A 22,209-nucleotide genomic window follows, 5' to 3' on the forward strand; every position below is an offset into this window, starting at 1 on the left:
AATACATCATAAAGCACATCCTTAACATGACATCCATGCTTATGTATGCATTTATTTTCTCACTTAGGTCCTCCTGGTCCTCCTGGAAAACCAGAAGTAACAAATGTAACCAAAGACACAATAACCATAGCTTGGAAGCGCCCGGCTGATGATGGTGGTAGTGAAATCACAGGTTACTTTGTTGAGAGAAAAGAAAAGAAGGGATTGAGATGGGTGAGAGCATCAAAGAAACCTGTTTCTGACCTCAGACTTAAAGTGACTGGACTCGCAGAAGGCAATGAGTATGAATTCCGAGTAAGCGCAGAAAATAAAGCTGGACTAGGACCACCAAGTGATTCTTCTCTACCAGCCTTAACCAAAGATATTGCATGTGAGTATTTTTTACATTATTAGCTAATGTGTCAAAATGTAGCAGTACATTATTTGCAAGGCTGTAATAATTGTAGGTATGACTCAACAGTAAGTTAAAAGAAGCAGGCTCATGAGCTCATCACTCTGTCACTCTGGAGGTGTGCTTTATATGTGTTGCCAGAGACATATTCCATGTCAAATTCAGGTGCTCACCCTAGTTTCTTTAAAAAACACACTTTTTTTACTGAACAAATGCCCATGTAAATCAGTGTTTTTCATCTGTTTCAATGTGGGAAACCAGAGCCATTTTTTTTGTCAAACTGACATTAGAATTATATGCTTGTGTCAAAAATAATAATGTAACAATAACATTAAATAAAATAAATGTAGAAGTGTTAATAACAAACATACAGCAAGTAGTTTTGATTTTTAGGAGCGCAAGTAGAATTTATGGAGAAAGAAAACATTTTGAGTGACTAAAATCCTGTGTGTTTTTCTGTTTATTAAAGACCAACAGCAATATAAAAACCAAAACATATTAACAAAAATAACATCTAAAGTATACAGGACAGGACATACCGTATATCTATATTCCAAATTTAGAGTTTTTCTGTTTAAATAAAATAATATGTATGTTTTTTGTTTTTTTATTTTAGATCCCCCAGGTCCACCCTCTAATCCAAAAGTCATTGACACAACAAAGTCTACTGCAACACTGCACTGGGGCAAGCCACATTATGATGGTGGTCTTGACATAACTGGCTACATTGTAGAACACCAAAAGGAAGGTGAAGAAGAATGGGTGAAAGACACTACAGGAACAGCACTTAGAATCACTGAATTTGTAGTGGCAAACCTCCAGCCTGGTGCAAAATATAAGTTTAGAATCCGCGCAATTAATGCTGCAGGAACTGGTGAACCAGCACAAATTGATGACGTTGAAATTAAGGATCGTGAAGAAACTCCAGATTTTGAGCTTGATGCTGAGCTAAGAAGAACTCTTGTTGTTAGAGCTGGACTAAGCATTCGTATTTTTGTGCCAATTAAAGGAAGACCCACACCTGAAGTCACATGGATGAAAGGTGACGTTCCACTGAAGATAAGAGCCAACATTGAGAATACAGAGTCATATTCTCTGCTAATCCTTACAGAGTGCAACCGATATGATGCTGGAAAATACACCATGACACTTGAAAATGCAGCTGGAAAGAAATCTGGATTTGTCAATGTCAAAGTTTTAGATTCACCAGGACCTCCACTGAACCTAAAAGCAAGAGATGTTACAAAAGACAGCATCACCTTGCAGTGGGATATGCCACTCATAGATGGTGGATCACGCATTACAAATTACATAGTTGAAAAACGGGAATCTACAAGAAAGGCTTATTCAACAATAACAACTAACTGCCAGAAGTGCTCTTTAAGGATTCCTAATTTGGCAGAAGGATGTGAATACTACTTCAGAGTACTGGCAGAGAATGAGTTTGGCATTGGTGAGCCTGCTGAAACGGCTGATCCAATACGAGCAACGGAAGCACCTTCTCCTCCTGAAAGCCTAAATATCATGGACATTACCAAGAACAGTGTAAGCCTTGCTTGGCCAAAACCAGAACATGATGGTGGCAGCAAGATTACAGGTTATGTAATTGAAGCACAGAGGAAAGGTTCTGATCAATGGACACATATTGCAATAGTAAAAACACTGGACTATTTAGTGAAAAACCTAAATGAAAATGAAGAATATGTGTTCCAAGTGATGGCTGTCAACAGTGCAGGGAGAAGTGATCCAAGGGAAAGTAGACCAGTTATTGTTAGAGAACAGCAGATGCTTCCAGAGTTTGACTTACGTGGCATCTATCAAAAGACTGTCCTTGCCAGAGCTGGTGATAATATTAAAGTTGAAATCCCAGTTCTTGGAAGACCGAAGCCCACTGTGACATGGAAAAAGGGTGATCAGCTTCTTAAAGAAACTCAGAGAGTTAATGTGGAAAGAACAGCAACTGCCACTATCTTAAATATCAATGAATGCACAAGAACCGATGCTGGAAAATATACTTTGGCAGCTAAAAACATTGTTGGTGAAATAAGTGATGTAATTACTGTCCAAGTACATGATATTCCTGGGATACCAACAGGACCAACCAAGTTTGATGAAATTTCATCAGACTTTATTACTTTATCCTGGGACCCCCCTGAGAATGATGGTGGTGTTCCAATAAGCAACTATATTGTGGAAATGCGAGAAACCAACAGCACATCTTGGACTGAACTGGCCTCTACTGTAATACGCACAACATTTAAAGCCACAAAATTAACAACAGGATTGGAATATCAATTCCGTGTTAAGGCACAAAACAGATATGGAACTGGCCCAGCTCTCAACTCAGAAGCTGTTGTTGCTGCTTATCCATTTAGGGTTCCTGGACCCCCAGGCACACCTCAAGTTATTGCTGTTACAAAGGATTCAATGACTATCAGCTGGAATGAACCTGTTGCTGATGGTGGAAGTCCAATCTTAGGCTACCATATTGAAAGAAAGGAAAGAAACAGCATTCTGTGGCAGACAATCAGCAAGACACTATTTTTAGGAAATATCTATAAATCATCAGGTCTAACAGATGGCATTGCCTATGAATTCCGCACAGTAGCTGAAAACATGGCTGGCAAAAGTAAACCAAGCAAGTCTTCTGAACCAACATTTGCCTTGGATCCAATTGATCCACCAGGTAAACCAGTTGCCCTAAATATTACGAGACACTCAGTGACTCTACAGTGGACAAAACCAGAATATAATGGTGGCTTTAAGATCACTGGCTATACAGTTGAGAAAAGAGATCTTCCTAATGGCCGATGGCTGAAGGCTAACTTTGGTAACATTCTAGAAACTGAGTTTACTGTTAGTGGATTAACTGAAAACACAGAGTATGAGTTTAGAATAATTGCCAGAAATGCAGCTGGTGCTGTTAGCCAACCATCTGAACCGTCTGATGCAATAACATGCAGAGATGATATAGAAGAGCCAAGAATAATGGTTGATGCAAAGTTTAAGGATGTCATCATTCTTAAGGCTGGTGAGATTTTCAGACTGGATGCTGATGTTTCTGGACGTCCTATTCCACTGCTGACATGGACAAAAGAAGGAAAGGACCTTGAAGACACATCTAAATTAGAACTAAAAATAGCAGATTTCTCCACTGCTTTGATAAACAAAGACTCTGCAAGAAAAGATGGTGGTGCATACACACTTACAGCTTCTAACCCTGGAGGATTTGCTAAACATGTATTTAATGTTAAAGTTCTTGATAGGCCAGGCCCATGTGAAGGTCCACTGGCTGTATCTGAAGTTACTTCTGAAAAATGTGTGTTGTCATGGTTGCCACCGCTGGATGATGGAGGTGCCAAGATAGATCACTACATTGTAGAAAAGCGTGAAACCAGCAGATTGGCTTGGACAAATGTGGCACCAGATATCCAAGTAACAAAATTCAAGGTTACAAAACTGCTGAAAGGAAATGAATATATTTTCCGTGTTATGGCTGTCAACAAGTATGGAGTTGGAGAAATTTTGGAATCAGTACCCACTCTTGCAGTTAATCCATATGTACCGCCTGATCCACCCAAAACCCCAGAAGTAACAACAATCACAAAAGACTCTATGATTGTTTGCTGGGGACATCCGGACTCTGATGGAGGTAGTCCAATTACAAACTATGTGGTTGAACGCCGTGACAAGGCAGGACTCCGTTGGGTTAAGTGTAATAAAAGAATCCTCACTGATTTGAGATACAAAGCTTCTGGGCTCACAGAAGGCCATGAGTATGAATTTAGAGCAGTGGCTGAAAATGCAGCTGGAATAAGTAAACCAAGCCAGTGCAGTCCATACTACAAGGCATGTGACACAGTGTTCAAGCCTGGACCTCCTGGAAACCCAAGAGTTCTAGACACAAGCAGATCATCCATTACAATTGCTTGGAACAAACCAGTTTATGATGGAGGTTCAGAAATAACTGGCTACAATGTGGAAATATCTTTACCTGAGGAAGATGAATGGAAAGTTGTCACACCACCAGCTGGACTTAAAGCTACTTCCTTTACTATTACAGGTCTTAAAGAGAACCAAGAATATAAAATCCAGATATATGCTCTGAACTCAGAAGGAGCTGGAGAGTCTGCTCTTGTCCCAGGATCACCAAAGGCTGAAGATAGAATGCTTCCACCTGAGATTGAATTAGATGCTGAACTTCGCAAAGTCATTAGCATTAGAGCTTGCTGCACATTACGTTTGTTTGTACCAATTAAAGGAAGACCTGCTCCAGAAGTTAAGTGGAATAGAGAAAATGGTGAGCACATAGAAAGAGCATCCATTGAATCAACTAGTTCCTATACTCTACTAGTTGTGGAAAATGTAAACAGGTTTGATAGTGGAAAGTATATGCTGACAGTAGAAAACAGCTCTGGAAGTAAATCAGCCTTTGTGAATGTCAGAGTGCTGGATACTCCAGGAGCACCACAAGATCTTAAGATAAAAGAAATCACAAAATCATCTGTTACATTGACATGGGAGCCTCCGCTCATTGATGGTGGATCTAAGATTAAGAACTACATTGTGGAGAAACGTGAGTCAACCAGAAAGGCATATTCAACAGTAACAGCTAACTGTCATAAAACTAGCTGGAAAATTGACGCGTTACAAGAAGGTTGCAACTACTACTTTAGAGTCCTTGCAGAAAATGAATATGGAATTGGGTTACCTGTTGAAACATCAGACTCGGTAAAAGTATCTGAAAGACCACTTCCACCAGGAAAGATTAGTTTGGATGACGTAACAAGAAATAGCATTTCTCTGTCTTGGGAAAAACCAGAACATGATGGTGGAAGCAGAATTATGGGCTACATTGTAGAGATGCAAAGTAAGGGTAGTGAGAAGTGGACAACATGTGCAACTGTGAAAACAACAGAAACCAAGATAACTGGACTGATACAAGGGGAAGAATACATGTTCCGTGTATCAGCTCAAAATGAAAAAGGAATTAGTGATCCACGACAGCTTGGAGTTCCAGTAGTTGCTAAAGACCTTGTGATTGCACCAGCTGTTAAGCTTCAGTTTAATACATTCAGTGTTTTAGCAGGAGAAGACCTTAAAGTTGAAGTGCCATTTGTGGCACGTCCTAAGCCAACAGTTGCATGGCACAAAGATAGTCTACCACTGAAACAAACAACTCGGGTTAATGCAGAACATACAGGCAGCATCTCCTTGCTCACAATTAAAGAGGCATCTAAAGAGGATGTTGGCCAGTATACAGTCAAACTTGCCAATACTGCAGGAGAGGCCTCAGAACAGCTCAGAATTATTGTTCTCGACAAGCCAGAACCTCCAACAGGTCCAGTTAAAATTGATGAAGTCACAGCTGACAATATTAGCATATCTTGGGAGCCTCCCAAATATGATGGGGGAAGTTCTATCAATAATTACATTGTAGAAAAACGTGACACATCAACAACAGTTTGGCAAATTGTGTCTGCTACTGTAGCAAGAACTACTATAAAGGCAACAAGACTCAAAACAGGAAGTGAATATCAGTTCAGAATAGCTGCTGAGAACAGATATGGAAAGAGTGGATACTTGGTATCTGCAGCGGTAGTAGCTCAATATCCATACAAATTGCCTGGACCACCTGGTACACCATTTGTAACTTCAGTTTCTAAGGACAGCATGGTTGTACAATGGAATGAACCAGTAAATGATGGTGGCAGCAAGATCCTTGGATACCATGTAGAAAGCAAAGAAAGAAACAGTATCCTGTGGGTAAAAATGAACAAAACAATCCTCCCAGACACTAAAATTAAGACAACCAATGTTGAGGAAGGTATTGAATATGAATTCAGAGTTTATGCTGAGAACATTGTTGGAATTGGCAAGCCAAGCAAAATATCTGAATGCTATGTGGCACGAGACCCATGTGATCCTCCTGGACGTCCAGAGGCTTTAGTTGTCACAAGAAATTCAGTCACAATCCAGTGGACAAAGCCAGAGTATGATGGTGGTAGCAAAATCACAGGTTACATCATTGAGAAAAAGGAACTACCCGAAGGACGCTGGATGAAGGCCAGCTTCACAAATGTTATTGAAACTCTGTTTGCAGTTACAGGACTAGTTGAAGATCAAATATATGAATTCCGTGTAATTGCAAGAAATGCAGCTGGAATTTTCAGTGAACCTTCTGAAAGCACTGGGCCAATTACAGCAAGAGATGAGGTAGAGCCACCTCGTGTGAGCATGGATCCCAAATACAAGGAACTTATAACAATAAATGCTGGTGAAATGTTTAAGATTGAAGCAGATGTCCATGGCAAGCCAATACCATCTGTTCAATGGTTCAAGGCAGGAGAAGAACTTGTAAACACAGCTCGTCTAGAAATTAAAGGCACTGATTTCTTTACGTCTCTAAGTGTAAAAGAAGCGATTAGAGTGGACAGTGGTCAGTACATTTTGCTACTGAAGAATGTTGGAGGTGAAAAATCTGTATCTGTTAATGTTAAGGTTCTTGACCGACCAGGACCTCCTGAAGGACCGATCACTATCTCTGGTGTTACAGCTGAGAAATGCTCATTAGCATGGAAACCTCCAAAGCAGGATGGTGGCAGTGATATTGACCACTATGTTGTAGAAAGAAGAGAAACCAGTCGCTTAGTATGGACAGTTGTTGATTCAAATGTTCAAACTCTTAGTTGCAAAGTAACCAAATTTTTAGAAGGAAATGAATACATCTTCCGTATAATGGCTGTAAACAAATATGGTGTTGGTGAACCACTTGAATCTGAACCAGTTCTAGCAAAGAATCCATATGTTGTTCCACAAGCTCCAAAAGCTCCAGAGGTTACAGCAATTACCAAAGACTCTATGGTTGTTGTTTGGGAAAGACCAGCATTTGATGGTGGAAGTGAAATTGTTGGATATGTTGTTGAAAAACGAGATAAAGAAGGTATACGTTGGGTGAGGTGCAATAAGAGACTTGTCAGTGAATTGCGCTTTAGAGTAACTGGTTTGGCTGAATCACATCTTTATGAATTTAGAGTTTCTGCTGAAAATGCTGCTGGTCTCAGTGAGCCAAGTCAACCTTCAATTTACTACAAGGCTTTTGATCCAATTTATAAACCTGGGCCTCCAAACAACCCCAAAACAGTGGATGTTACAAGATCATCTGTTTTCCTTTCATGGGGCAAGCCAATATATGATGGTGGATGTGAAATCCAAGGCTACATTGTGGAAAAATTTGATATAAGCACTGATGAATGGTCTATGTGCACTCCTGCAACGGGCATTAAGGAGACACGTCTTGAAGTTGACAGACTTTTGGCAAAACATGAATATAAGTTCCGTATATGTGCAGTAAATAAGGCTGGTGTCGGAGAACATGCTGATGTTCCTGCCTCAGTTATTGTTGAAGAGAAATTAGAGATCCCAGACCTTGATCTAGATCTAGAACTCAGAAAGGTTGTCAACGTCAGAGCAGGTGGTTCACTAAGACTATTTATTCCTATCAGAGGTCGTCCAACTCCAGAGGTTAAGTGGGCCAAAGTTGATGGAGAAATCAGAGAAACAGCCCAGATTGATGTTACCAGCAGTTTCACCACACTTGTCCTTGATAATGTTAACAGGTATGATTCTGGAAAGTATACCTTAACACTAGAGAACAGCAGTGGCACCAAATCTGCCTTCATCAGTGTCAGAGTTTTGGACACGCCAAGTGCCCCAGTGAATCTTAAGATAAAGGATATCACCAAGGAATCTGTATCACTCACATGGGAACCACCAGCTCTGGATGGTGGTGCTAAGATAAAGAATTACATAATTGAAAAACGAGAAACGACAAGAAAAGCATATGCTGCTGTTGCTACAAACTGCCACAAGACATCATGGAAAATAGATCAACTTCAAGAAGGTTGCAGCTATTACTTCAGAGTAACAGCTGAGAATGAATATGGAATTGGTGTTCCGGCAGAAACTCCCGAGCCTGTGAAGGTTTCAGAAGTTCCACAGCCTCCAGGAAAAATTACTGTGATTGATGTGACCAGGAACAGTGTGTCACTGTCATGGGAAAAACCTGAACATGATGGTGGAAGTAAAATCATTCAGTACATTGTAGAAATGCAAGCTAAAGGAAGCGAGAAATGGTCAGACTGTGCTCGTGTCAAGACACTTGAGGCAGTGATAACAAACTTAACGCAAGGAGGTGAATACCTATTTAGAGTTGTTGCAGTGAATGAGAAAGGAAAGAGTGACCCAAGATCTCTTGCAGTTCCAGTGGTTGCCAAAGACCTGGTGATAGAGCCAGATGTAAGACCAGCATTTAGTAATTACAGTGTTCAAGTAGGACAAGACTTGAAAATTGAAGTGCCTGTTGCTGGAAGACCTAAACCAACAATTGCTTGGACAAAAGATGGTCAGGCTCTCAAACAGACAACCAGAGTTAATGTTACTGATACAGCAAACATGACTGTATTGAATATTAAGGAAACAAGCAAAGATGATGCTGGCATGTATGCAATTACAGTATCCAATGTTGTTGGACAGAAAGTAGCATCCATCGAACTTATAACACTGGACAAGCCTGATCCACCAAGTGGTCCAGTGAAATTTGATGAAGTGACTGCTGGTAGTGTTACTTTATCATGGAATCCTCCAGGGTACACTGGTGGATGCCAAATCACAAATTACATTGTTGAAAAGAGAGATACAACTACTACAGTTTGGGAGACTGTTTCCGCCACAATTGCTAGAACAACACTTAAGGTATCAAAGCTTAAAACTGGCACAGAATACCAGTTCAAGATCTTTGCTGAAAACCGCTATGGAAGAAGCTTTGGACTGGAATCTGAAGCTGTTGTAGCTCAATATCCATACAAGGAGCCTGGACCTCCAGGTACACCCTCAGCTGCAGCAATAACAAAAGACAGCATAGTTGTACAATGGCATGAGCCTATTAATGATGGTGGAAGCAGAGTAATTGGCTACCATCTGGAGCGTAAGGAGAGGAACAGTATTATGTGGACAAAGGTGAATAAAACCATTATCTCTGACACATACTTCAAGACCAGCAATCTTGATGAAGGCATTGAGTATGAATTCAGGGTATATGCTGAAAATATTGTTGGCATTGGAAAATCAAGCAAAGTTTCAGAGTGCTACTGTGCCCGAGATCCATGTGATCCACCAGGTTGCCCAGAGGCCATAATTGTAACAAGAAATGCAATCACATTAAGCTGGAAGAAACCAGAGTATGATGGTGGTAGTATGATAACAGGCTACATTGTTGAAAAGCGTGATCTTCCTGAAGGACGCTGGATGAAAGCTAGCTTTACCAATGTTATTGAAACACAGTTTACAGTAACTGGGCTTACAGAAGATGAGAGATATGACTTTAGAGTCATAGCAAGAAATGCTGCTGGATCATTTAGCAAGCCTTCTGACAGCACAGGACCCATAACTGCCAAGGATGAAGTAGAACCTCCAAGAATTTCAATGGATCCAAAATACAAAGACACAATTGTCGTAAATGCTGGTGACACATTTAAACTGGATGCTGATGTCCATGGTAAACCTATTCCAACAATTCAGTGGTTCAAAGGAGAAAAAGAAGTTGAAGATTCAGCAAGGTGTGAAGTTAAGAACACTGACTTCAAAGCCCTTATTGTTGTGAAAGATGCTATTCGAGTGGATGGTGGACAATACATTTTACAAGCATCAAATGTTGCAGGAACTAAGTCAGTTCCTATTCAAGTGAAAGTATTGGATCGTCCTGGACCACCAGAAGGGCCAGTTCATGTTACTGGCGTTACAGTTGACAAATGCTCTCTGGCATGGGCTCCTCCTCAACATGATGGTGGTAGTGATATTTCCCACTATGTCATTGAAAAACGGGAAACAAGCCGCCTTGCTTGGACTGTTGTTGCATCTGAGGTAGTAACAACATCTCTTAAAGTAACAAAACTCTTGGAAGGCAATGAATACATCTTCCGTATCATGGCTATAAATAAATATGGTGTTGGCGAGCCTCTAGAGACTGCACCAGTTTTAATGAAGAATCCATTTGTGCTTCCTGGTTCACCCAAGTCGCTTGAAGTAACCAATATTGTAAAGGACTCTATGACCGTTTGTTGGAGCCGACCAGATAATGATGGTGGCAGTGAAATCATAGGCTACATTGTAGAAAAACGTGACAGAGCAGGCATTAGGTGGACTAAGTGCAACAAACGTAGGATTACTGACCTGAGATTGAGAGTCACAGGACTAACAGAAGATCATGAATATGAGTTCAGAGTATCTGCTGAAAATGCTGCTGGAGTTGGTGAGCCAAGCCAGCTCACAGCTTACTTTAAAGCATGTGACCCTATATTCAAGCCTGGACCACCTTCAAATCCACATGTAGTAGATACATCTAAGAATTCTATTTCTGTGGTTTGGGGTAAACCTATCTATGATGGTGGAAGTGAAATCCAAGGCTATATTTTGGAAATATGCAAAGGAGATGAAGAGGAGTGGTCAATGGTCACCCCACAAACAGGTTTACAGGTTACTAAATATGAGATTGCAAAGCTTATTGAACATCAGCAATACCAGATTCGCATTTGTGCTATAAATAAGGCTGGTGTAGGTGAGGCTGCATCAGTACCAGGAACTGTAAAACCAGAAGACAAGCTTGAAGCTCCTGAAATAGACCTTGATTCTGAACTTAGGAAGGGAATACTGGTAAGAGCTGGTGGAAATGTTAGAATTCAAATTCCATTTAGTGGAAGACCTGTTCCAGAAATAAGCTGGTCAAAAGAAGATGGTGAACTAAGTGAGAAGGCACAGATTGAAAGAGGTTTCAACTATACTCAGTTCTCAATTGACAATTGTGATAGGAATGATGCCGGAAAATATATTCTAAAACTGGAGAACAGCAGTGGCTCCAAATCTGCTTTTGTGACAGTTAAGGTACTTGATACACCGGGAGCACCAATAAACCTGCTTGTGAAAGACATAAAGAAAGATTCAGTCATACTTACATGGGAGCCTCCACTCATTGATGGTGGTGCTAAAATAAAGAACTATGTTATTGACAAGCGAGAATCAACCAGGAAAGCCTTTGCAAATGTTACAGCGAAATGCAATAAGACAACATACAAAGTTGAAAATCTTACAGAAGGAGCTGTTTATTACTTTAGAGTTATGGCTGAAAATGAATATGGCATTGGCCTACCTGTTGAAACAGTTGATGCAGTAAAGGCCTCTGAAGCACCTTTGCCACCTGGAAAAATTACCCTTACTGATGTAACCCAAAGAAGTGTGTCACTTATCTGGGAGAAGCCAGAGCATGATGGTGGAAGCAGAATTATAGGATATCTAGTGGAATCTCAGCCAAAGGGGGTAGAGAAATGGAGCATTGCAGCTGAAACAAAGACATGTAGTGCAGTTGTTTCTGGATTAAGTCCAGGTCAAGAATATTCTTTCAGAGTTCTTGCTTACAACGAAAAAGGAAAGAGTGATCCAAGAGTTCTTGGCCTTCCAGTAATAGCTAAAGACTTAACCATTGAACCAAGCTTTAAATTAATGTTCAATTCCTATAATGTACAAGCTGGAGAAGATCTAAAGATTGACATCCCAATAATAGGTAGACCTAGACCCACTATTACTTGGGCTAAAGACGGTCAAACAATGAAACAAACAACAAGAGTTAATGTTGAGGACACTGCAGTATCAACAGTTTTGCACATCAAAGAAAGCAACAAAGATGACTTCGGCAAATATACAGTGACAGCAACAAATAGTGCCGGTACAGCAACTGAAAATATAAGCATTATTGTTCTTGACAAACCAGGCCCACCCAAAGGACCTGTTAGATTTGATGAGATCAGCTCTAACTATGTGGTATTTTCATGGGATGCTCCAGAATATACTGGTGGCTGTCAGATAAACAACTACATTGTAGAAAAACGTGATACAACCACTACCACATGGCAAACAGTATCAGCTACAGTCGCAAGAACAACTATTAAGGTGACAAAACTCACAACTGGTTCTGAGTATCAATTTAGGATCTATGCTGAAAATAGGTATGGAAAGAGTTCACCTCTAGACTCTACAGCAGTTGTTGTACAATATCCTTACAAAGAACCAGGACCACCAGGAACTCCATTTGTTACATCAGCTTCTAAGGATCATATGGTTGTGCAATGGAATGAACCTGTAAATGATGGAGGAAGCAAAGTTCTTGGATACCATGTGGAGCGCAAGGAGAAAAATAGCATCCTCTGGGCCAAATTGAATAAGACCCTCCTTCAAGATACAAAATTGAAAACAAATGGGCTTGAAGAAGGCCTGGAGTATGAATTTAGGGTATTTGCTGAGAATATTGTTGGCATTGGCAAACCTAGCAAGGTGTCTGAGTGTTATGTTGCTCGTGATCCATGTGATCCACCAGGCCGCCCAGAAGCTATTGAGATTACAAGAAATTACGTCACACTTCACTGGAGAAAGCCAGAATATGATGGTGGCAGTAAAATAACAGGTTACATAGTAGAAAAGAAAGAATTACCCGATGGGCGCTGGATGAAAGCTAGCTTCACAAATGTGCTGGAAACAGAGTTCACTGCTACTGGACTTACAGAAGATGATAGGTATGAATTTAGAGTTATAGCAAGAAATGCTGCTGGTAACTTTAGTGAGCCATCAGAAAGCACTGGGCCTATCACTGCCAGAGATGAAATAGATGCACCAAGAGCATCTCTTGATCCAAAATACAAGGATGTGATTGTTGTTAACGCTGGAGACACATTCATCCTTGAAGCCGATATTCATGGCAAACCTATTCCAGATGTCACCTGGTCCAAAGATGGAAAAGAGATTGAAACAACAACTGCACGTTCAGAAATAAAATCCACACTTCAAAGAACAACACTAACTGTTAAAGATTGTGTCCGTGTGGACGGTGGTCAATATGTCCTCAACCTCAGTAATGTAGGTGGAACAAAGCCTATTCCTATTACAGTTAAAGTTCTTGATCGTCCTGGTCCTCCAGAAGGTCCACTAAAGGTTACAGGTGTAACATCCGAAAAATGTTATTTGGCATGGGGCCCACCTTCACAAGACGGTGGTGCAAACATTTCACATTACAACATTGAAAAGAGAGAGACAAGTAGACTTTCTTGGACCCAAGTTGCTTCAGAAGTCCAGGCTTTGAGCCACAAAGTTACAAAACTTCTAGCAGGCAATGAATATATCTTCCGTGTTGTCGCAGTAAACAAATATGGAATTGGAGAGCCCCTCGAATCTGAACCAGTTCTGGCTCGTAATCCATTTAAGCCTCCAAGTGCACCTACAACACCAGAAGTTTCTGCAATCACTAAAGATTCTATGGTAGTAACATGGGGTCGTCCACAAGACAATGGTGGTGCAGAGATAGATGGCTATATTCTTGAAAAGCGTGACAAAGATGGTGTTAGATGGACAAAGTGCAACAAAAAACGATTGACTGATTTAAGACTTAGAGCAACAGGCTTAACAGATGGACATTTCTATGAATTTAGAGTCTCAGCTGAAAATGCAGCTGGTGTTGGAGAACCAAGTGAACCATCTATTTTCTATCGTGCATGTGATGCCATATATCCTCCCGGTCCTCCAGGAAACCCCAAAGTAACTGATACATCTAGATCATCTGTATCTCTTGCTTGGAGCAAGCCTGTTTATGATGGTGGTGCTCCAGTTTCAGGTTATATTGTGGAATTCAAAGAAGCAGCAGCTGATGAATGGACTACTGCCACTCCTCCAACTGGGTTACAAGGCAAACAGTTTACAGTAACAAAACTAAAGGAAAATGCAGAATATTCCTTCCGTGTCTGTGCAATCAACTCAGAAGGAGTGGGAGAACCTGCTACTCTTCCAGGAACAGTTATTGCTGCTGACAAGTTAGAGCCACCTGAAATTGAACTTGATGCAGATCTGAGAAAGACTGTTACTGTACGGGCTGGTGGAAGCCTAAGATTATTTGTTACAATCAAAGGAAGACCTGAACCTGAAGTAAAATGGGAAAAGGCAGAGGACAAACTTACAGAAAGAGCACAAATCGAAGTTACCAGCTCATACACAATGTTGGTTATTGACAATGTCAACAGATTTGATAGTGGAAGATACAACTTAACACTAGAAAATAACAGTGGCTCAAAATCTGCATTTGTTAATGTCAGAGTACTTGACTCACCAAGTGCCCCTGTAAATCTGACTGTCAAAGAAATTAAAAAGGATTCAGTGACTTTGTCTTGGGAACCACCGCTTATTGATGGAGGTTCTAAGATCACAAACTACATTGTTGATAAACGTGAAGCTACCAGAAAAGCATATGCAACAGTAACGAATAACTGCACCAAAAATACATTTAAGATTGACCAGCTCCAGGAAGGAGGTGTATACTATTTCCGTGTTTTGGCTGCCAATGAGCATGGCATTGGCCTGCCTTCAAGTACAACAGACCCAATTAAAGTATCCGAAGCTCCACTTCCCCCTGGCAGAGTAACTCTTGTAGATGTAACTCGTAACAGTGCAACTCTTTCATGGGAGAAACCAGAGAGTGATGGAGGTAGCAAAATTACTGGCTATGTTGTAGAAATGCAGACCAAAGGAAGTGAAAAATGGAGCACTTGCACTCAAGTAAAGACGCTAGAGGCAACTATTACAGGCTTGTCAAGTGGTGAGGAGTATACATTCAGAGTGATTGCTGTAAATGAGAAAGGAAGGAGCGATCCAAGACAACTGGGTGTACCTGTGATAGCCAAAGATATTGAAATCCAACCAACAATTGAGTTGCTATTTAATACTTTTAGCGTGAAAGCTGGGGGTGATCTTAAGATTGAGGTACCAGTCCGAGGAAGACCAATTCCGGATATAACATGGAAGAAAGATGGACAGGCTTTAAAACAAACAACTAGGGTAAATGTGCAGATTACAAAGACCTCTACACTCCTCTCAATCAAAGAAGGAACTAAAGATGATGTTGGACAATATGAATTAACTGCTTCAAACAGTGCAGGCTCTGTAACAGCTTCACTAGGTGTGATTGTGCTTGATAAACCAGGATCACCAGGACCCATAAAGATTGACGATGTCAGCGCAGACAACATCTCATTTTCCTGGAGTGCTCCTGAATATGATGGTGGCTGTCATATAAATAACTACATTGTTGAGAAGAGAGACACAACAACTACAGTATGGGAACTGGTATCAGCAACAGTGGCAAGAACATCCATTAAAGTTGGACGTTTGACAACTGGTTCAGAATACCAATTCCGTGTTTGCGCGGAAAACAGATATGGAAAGAGCCATTATACTGACAGTCCGTCAGTTGTTGCTCAATATCCATTCAAACCACCAGGACCTCCAGGAACACCTCGTGTTGCTCATTCAACAAAGGCTTTCATGATAGTTTCTTGGCAACCCCCTGTAAACGATGGTGGTAGTCAAGTGACTGGGTATCATCTGGAGAAGAAAGAAAGAAGCAGCATTCTCTGGGCTAAGGTTAATAAGAGTCTTATATCTGACACACAACTAAAAGTAACAGGTCTTGAAGAAGGCCTGATGTATGAATATCGTGTCTATGCTGAAAACATTGCTGGAATTGGAAAGTGTAGCAAATCATGCGAACCAGTTCCAGCAAGAGATCCATGTGATCCCCCAGGTCAGCCAGAAGTTACTAATATCACAAGAACATCTGTTTCACTGGCATGGAAGAAACCAGAGTATGATGGGGGAGCAAAGATTACAGGATACATTATAGAAAGAAAAGAACTGCCTGATGGACGCTGGCTAAAATGCAACTTTACAAACGTCCAAGACACATTCTTTGATGTAACTGCACTTACAGAAGACCAAAGATATGAATTCCGTGTTATTGCAAAGAATGCTGCAGGGCTATTTAGTGAACCTTCTGAATCAACAGGCCCTATTACAGTTAAAGATGACGTAGATGCCCCAAGAATTATGATGGACGTTAAGTTCAGAGATGTTGTTGTTGTCAAGGCAGGGGAAATTCTTAAAATTAATGCTGATATTGCTGGAAGACCTCATCCTGTAGTTTCATGGACAAAAGATGGCAAAGAAATTGAAGAAAAAGCAAGAATAGAGATTACCTCAACAGACAATAGCACTGTGCTTGTAGTTAAAGATTGCATAAGAAGAGATTCAGGCCAGTATGTTTTAACACTACAAAATGTTGCAGGAACAAGATCCTTAGCAGTAAATTGCAAAGTACTTGATAGACCAGGTCCTCCTGTAGGTCCACTACAAATTGCTGGAGTAACAGCTGAGAAGTGTTCACTTTCCTGGGGACCTCCCCAAGAAAATGGTGGAGCAGAAATAGACTACTATGTTGTTGAAAAACGTGAGACCAGTCGCATCGCCTGGACAGTCTCTGAATCAGAACTAAGAACCACTTCTTGCAAGGTAACAAAACTTCTCAAGGGTAATGAATATGTCTTCAGAGTGATGGGTGTCAACAAGTATGGAGTGGGAGAATCCCTAGAAAGTGAAGCCATCAAGGCATTAGATCCATTTACTATTCCAAGTGCACCAAAGTCACTGGAGATTACAAGTGTAACAAAAGAGGCTATGACAATTTGTTGGGCAAGACCTGAAAGTGATGGTGGTAGCGAAATAGCAGGGTATGTAATTGAGAGACGTGAGAAGAACAGTCTGAGGTGGATGCGTGTAAACAAAAAACCTGTGTATGACCTAAGAGTAAAATCTTCTGGTTTGCGACAAGGATGCGAATATGAATATCGTGTCTATGCAGAAAATGCGGCTGGTCTCAGTGCGCCAAGTGAATGCTCACCTTTGATTCGTGCAGAAGATCCAATTTTCTTGCCATCACCACCATCTAAGCCCAAAATTGTAGACTCAACTAGGTCAAGTGTGACAATCAGCTGGGTGAAACCATTGTTTGATGGAGGCTCCCCAGTTACTGGATACACTGTTGAATACAAAAAATCTGATGATACTGAATGGACAACATCTATAACAAATGTGAGAGGTACTGAGTATGCAGTAGTTGCGCTAACCTCTGGAGCAGAATACTCATTTAGGGTTAGATCTGTCAACAAAGTAGGCCCAAGTGAACCAAGTGAAAGCACAGAGCCACAGATAGTGAAAGACAGAGAAGAAGAACCTGCTTTTGACATTGACACAGAAATGCGTAAAACATTGATTGTCAAAGCAGGTGGATCATTCACTATGACAGTTCCTTACAGAGGTAAACCTGTTCCCAATGTTATGTGGAGCAAACCAGATTCTGATCTACGTACAAGAGCTACAATTGATACCACAGATACAAGAACCTCACTTTCCATTGAAAAGGCCACAAGGAACGATTCTGGCAAGTACACACTTACACTGCAGAATGTTCTTAACACTGCAACACTTACACTAGTTGTGAAAGTTCTTGATTCTCCTGGACCTCCTTCAAATATTGTTGTAAAAGAAGTGACAAAGGAATCTGCTGTGCTGTCCTGGGATGTCCCTGAAAATGATGGTGGTGCACCAGTTAAGAATTATTACATTGAGAAACGTGAAGCAAGTAAGAAGGCATGGGTCTCTGTGACAAATAACTGTCATCGCCTTACATACAAAGTCACTGGTCTACAAGAAAGTGGAGTCTACTATTTCAGAATCTCTGGAGAAAATGAATTTGGTGTTGGAGTACCTGCAGAGACCAAGGAAGGTGTAAAGATAACAGGTTAGTAATACAGTTGTGGTTAACACTAGATTACTATAGGTTGAAAATTAGCAGTGCCAGTTAGGGAAACCAGTTAAATACTATTCTAACATTGTTTATGTATTTGCTCAACAGAGAGACCCAGTCTGCCAGAAAAACTTGGAGTAACCAATGTTACAAAGGACAGTTTGTCACTGGCTTGGTCGAAACCAGAACATGATGGAGGAAGCAAGATCCTGGGCTATCTGGTTGAAGCTCTAGAGAAAGGACAACAAAAATGGGTTAAATGTGCAGTGGTCAAGACAACTCACCTTGATATTCGTGGTCTCAAAGAAAATGTGGATTACTTCTTCAGAGTTTTTGCTGAAAATCAGGCTGGACTGAGCGATCCTAAAGAGCTTCTTTTACCTGTAACTGTTAAAGAAAAGCTTGGTGAGTATTTATCACAGAATCATTTATCATTTCTTAAAATGCTATTTACCACCAGTTAGTGAATTGTACAATATTAATGCTAGTATTTACACTCATAAAAGAGACCTTTGTCCGGTCCGTTATTGTCCTAATTAACATTCCACCAACTGAATAAGAGCTTCAATAGTTTTTTTTACAGATTTACTTAGGCATAGTTGCCAAAACCCAGACAGATACAACTTTGCCACAAATCAAGACAGATCATTCAATACCATTTATAATACCTAATCTCTATATATTAGATATACTTTTTCTTTTTTTTAATTAAATGTGTTTAATTATGAGTATCATGATTTTATGTTTCAGAATCACCTGAAATAGACATGAGAGGATATCCAAGTAACACTGTATATGTCAGAGCAGGCTCAAATCTTAAAGTTGACATTCCAGTTTCTGGCAGACCTCTTCCTAAGGTGACACTGTCCAGGAATGGTCTTCTCGTGAAATCCACTTTGCGGTTCAACACTGAAACCACAGCTGAAAGCATCATTATTAACCTTAAAGAAAGTGTTGCTTCTGATGCTGGATCATATGAACTAACGGCTTCCAACTCCAGTGGAACAACTAAGGCCACACTCAAGATTGTTGTACTAGACAGACCTGGGCCGCCACTAGGTCCTGTGGTCATCAGTGATGTCTCTGAAGACAGTGTAACACTGCAATGGGAGCCTCCAGGCTATGATGGTGGAAGTCAGGTTACCAACTACATTGTCCTGAAGAGAGAAACAAGCACTGCTGCTTGGTCTGAAGTTTCCTCTACAGTGGCCAGAAATGTAACTAAGGTCATGAAACTGACCAAAGGAGAAGAATATCAATTCCGTATCAAAGCTGAAAATCGTTTTGGTATCAGTGACCATATCGATTCTGAGTGTGTAACTGTCAAGCTGCCTTACAGTAAGTTTATATCAATACCTAAATAGTAGGCTAATAAACTCTACATTTTGTTTTACCTTATACACCACTTACAATATATTCCCTTTTTCAGCCATACCTGGGCCACCATCCACTCCATGGGTCAACAACGTTACTCGAGAGAGTATTACTGTGGGTTGGCATGAGCCAGTCTCTAATGGAGGCAATTCAGTCATTGGATATCACTTGGAAATGAAAGACAGGAACAGCATCTTGTGGCAGAAAGCTAGTAAAACAATAATTCGTACAAGTCACTTCAAGGTCAACAACATAAGTGCTGGGCTTATCTATGAATTTAGAGTATATGCTGAAAATGCTGCTGGAATTGGAAAAGCCAGCCATCCTTCAGAACCTGTACTTGCAATTGACGCATGTGGTGAGTTATCAACTAATGTATATTTGATTTGAAGTGCTATGTAATGTTAATTTACAGATTGCCTGCTGTATCACACAGTGTACTCTAACAAAGAAAGCAACAATAATCTCTAGCTGCTGTAGCATCTAGATATGATTCAAATGACTGACTAAGCAGTCACAGCATACCATTTAAACAATTATAATAACAGGCAGCCTACTTCCTGTTATCGAATGATTATTATTGTCAACTCTTGTGTTTTTCTTACAGAGTCTCCTAGAAATGTCCGTGTAACTGATATTACAAAAGTTTCAGTGAACCTGGCATGGCAGAAACCAGCATATGATGGTGGCAGCAAAATCACTGGGTATATGGTGGAAAAACGTGATTTGCCAAATGGCCGTTGGACCAAGGCCAGCTTCACTAATGTTATTGAGACACAGTTTAACGTATCTGGATTGACTCAAGGCAATCAGTATGAATTCCGCGTCTTTGCCAAGAATGCAGTTGGTTCCATAAGTAACCCATCAGATGTTGCAGGACCCATCACCTGTGTTGACACTTATGGTAAGGAAATAAAAAGTATTTTTTTTGGCATTTTGGTATACAGCTGCTATAATTTACATTTTTCAGATGCTGCATTTATGAATATAAATTTTTAGACTTTTCTTTCCACTCCATCTTACTTCTTCAGGTAAGAAGACCTACTTATAAGAGGCAGTATTCAACAGTTATATTAAACTACCAGTGGTATATAGATAGATATACAGATCAATAAACAGCATTAGTATTTATATGTATTTTATTGTTTGATAGGTGCACCTCAAATAGACATACCACCAGAGTACACAGATGTTGTGAAATTCAAGGCTGGAGTCGCTGTGAAACTGAAGCTCGGTATTTCTGGCAAACCATTTCCTGCTATTGAATGGTTCAAGAATGGAAAAGAAATACAAACCAGTGCTCAGGTATCTATTGAAAGTACCAGTGAGTTTTCATCAGTCCTCATTAAGGATGCTTCTCGGGTGAACACTGGACTTTATGAGCTAAAACTGAAGAATGCTATGGGCTCTGCCTCAGCTAGTATCCGAGTGCAAATGCTTGGTAAGTGGTTTTTTTTTGTTTTTTATTTTTTGCTATAAAGTTTTCACAAGATTTTCTCTCTGTACTTCATTTATTTGATTTTATTATTTTTTTTTGTCTATAAAGACAAACCTGGCCCACCTGCTGGACTTATACAGTTCAAGACAGTCACAGCTGAAAAGATGACCTTCTCCTGGGAGCCACCTGCTGATGATGGAGGATCGAAAGTGACCCATTACATTGTAGAAAAACGTGAAACAAGCAGAATAGTGTGGTCTTTGGTCTCAGAAAAGCATGAAGTATGCATGATAACTATCACCAAACTTATTAAAGGAAATGAATACATCTTCCGTGTTAGAGGTGTGAACAAATATGGAGTTGGTGATCCTCTGGAGTCTGAACCTGTAATAGCAAGAAATGCATTTGGTATGTAAAAACAAATAAGGCTAATTAAGCTAACTATGTATTCATGGTCACGTGAGTTTCATATCATTATATTATTTGATACTTATGATTCTCTTTCCTATTTTAGTGACACCCGGTCCTCCAAGCATTCCGGAGGCTGCAACAATTACCAAGAATTCTATGACTGTAACCTGGAGCAGGCCTACTGTGGATGGTGGAAGTGACATAAGTGGATATTACCTTGAGAAACGTGATAAGAAGAGCTTGAGATGGTTTAAAGTAATTAAAGAATCCATACGTGACACTAGACAGAAAGTCTCAGGACTTACAGAAGACAGCGAATATCAGTATCGTGTCTGTGCTATCAATGCAGCTGGCCAAGGTCCATTCTCAGATGCATCCGATTACTACAAAGCAGCTGATCCAATTGGTAAGGCATAAACATTATTTTAATTTTTTACATGTTTCTTTGGTGAACATTTTTAAAGTACAATGGTATTTATCATTTGAAATGCCTAACTGTGTTTTTTTACAGACAAACCTGGACAACCAACAAAACTCAAGATTGTAGACAGTACCAAGTCATCAATTACTCTTAGCTGGAGTAAGCCTGTCTATGATGGTGGTAGTCCAATCACAAGCTATGTTGTGGAAGTTAGGGAAGGAGAGAGTGAAGAATGGACTGTCGTTAGCGCTAAAGGAGAAGTCAGAACTACTGAATATGTTGTTTCTCTTCTTAAACCTGGTGTTGACTACTACTTTAGAGTATGTGCTGTAAATGCTGCAGGCAAAGGAGAGCCTATCGAGATGACTGAACATACCCAGGCAAAGGACATACTTGGTATGTAACGTTTCAGTTTCAGTGTTTTTATTAACACAATTATACATTTG

General features: G+C 40.3%; 1 protein-coding gene across 1 annotated transcript in view; it reads left to right on the forward strand.

The window, feature by feature from the left end:
- Positions 1–22,209, forward strand: part of TTN (titin) — a 270,471-nt gene that overhangs the window by 220,292 nt on the left and 27,970 nt on the right. The window contains 10 exon segments of the mRNA XM_018561614.1: positions 68–370; positions 1,008–18,113; positions 18,228–18,524; positions 18,870–19,457; positions 19,549–19,851; positions 20,101–20,397; positions 20,647–20,934; positions 21,040–21,339; positions 21,446–21,748; positions 21,854–22,159. Coding sequence (XP_018417116.1) covers positions 68–370; positions 1,008–18,113; positions 18,228–18,524; positions 18,870–19,457; positions 19,549–19,851; positions 20,101–20,397; positions 20,647–20,934; positions 21,040–21,339; positions 21,446–21,748; positions 21,854–22,159 — 20,091 coding nt within the window.

The sequence above is a fragment of the Nanorana parkeri genome, unplaced genomic scaffold (genome assembly GCF_000935625.1).
Source record: "Nanorana parkeri isolate BGI_ZX_2015 unplaced genomic scaffold, ASM93562v1 scaffold534, whole genome shotgun sequence".
NCBI classification, from domain to species: Eukaryota; Metazoa; Chordata; class Amphibia; order Anura; family Dicroglossidae; genus Nanorana; species Nanorana parkeri.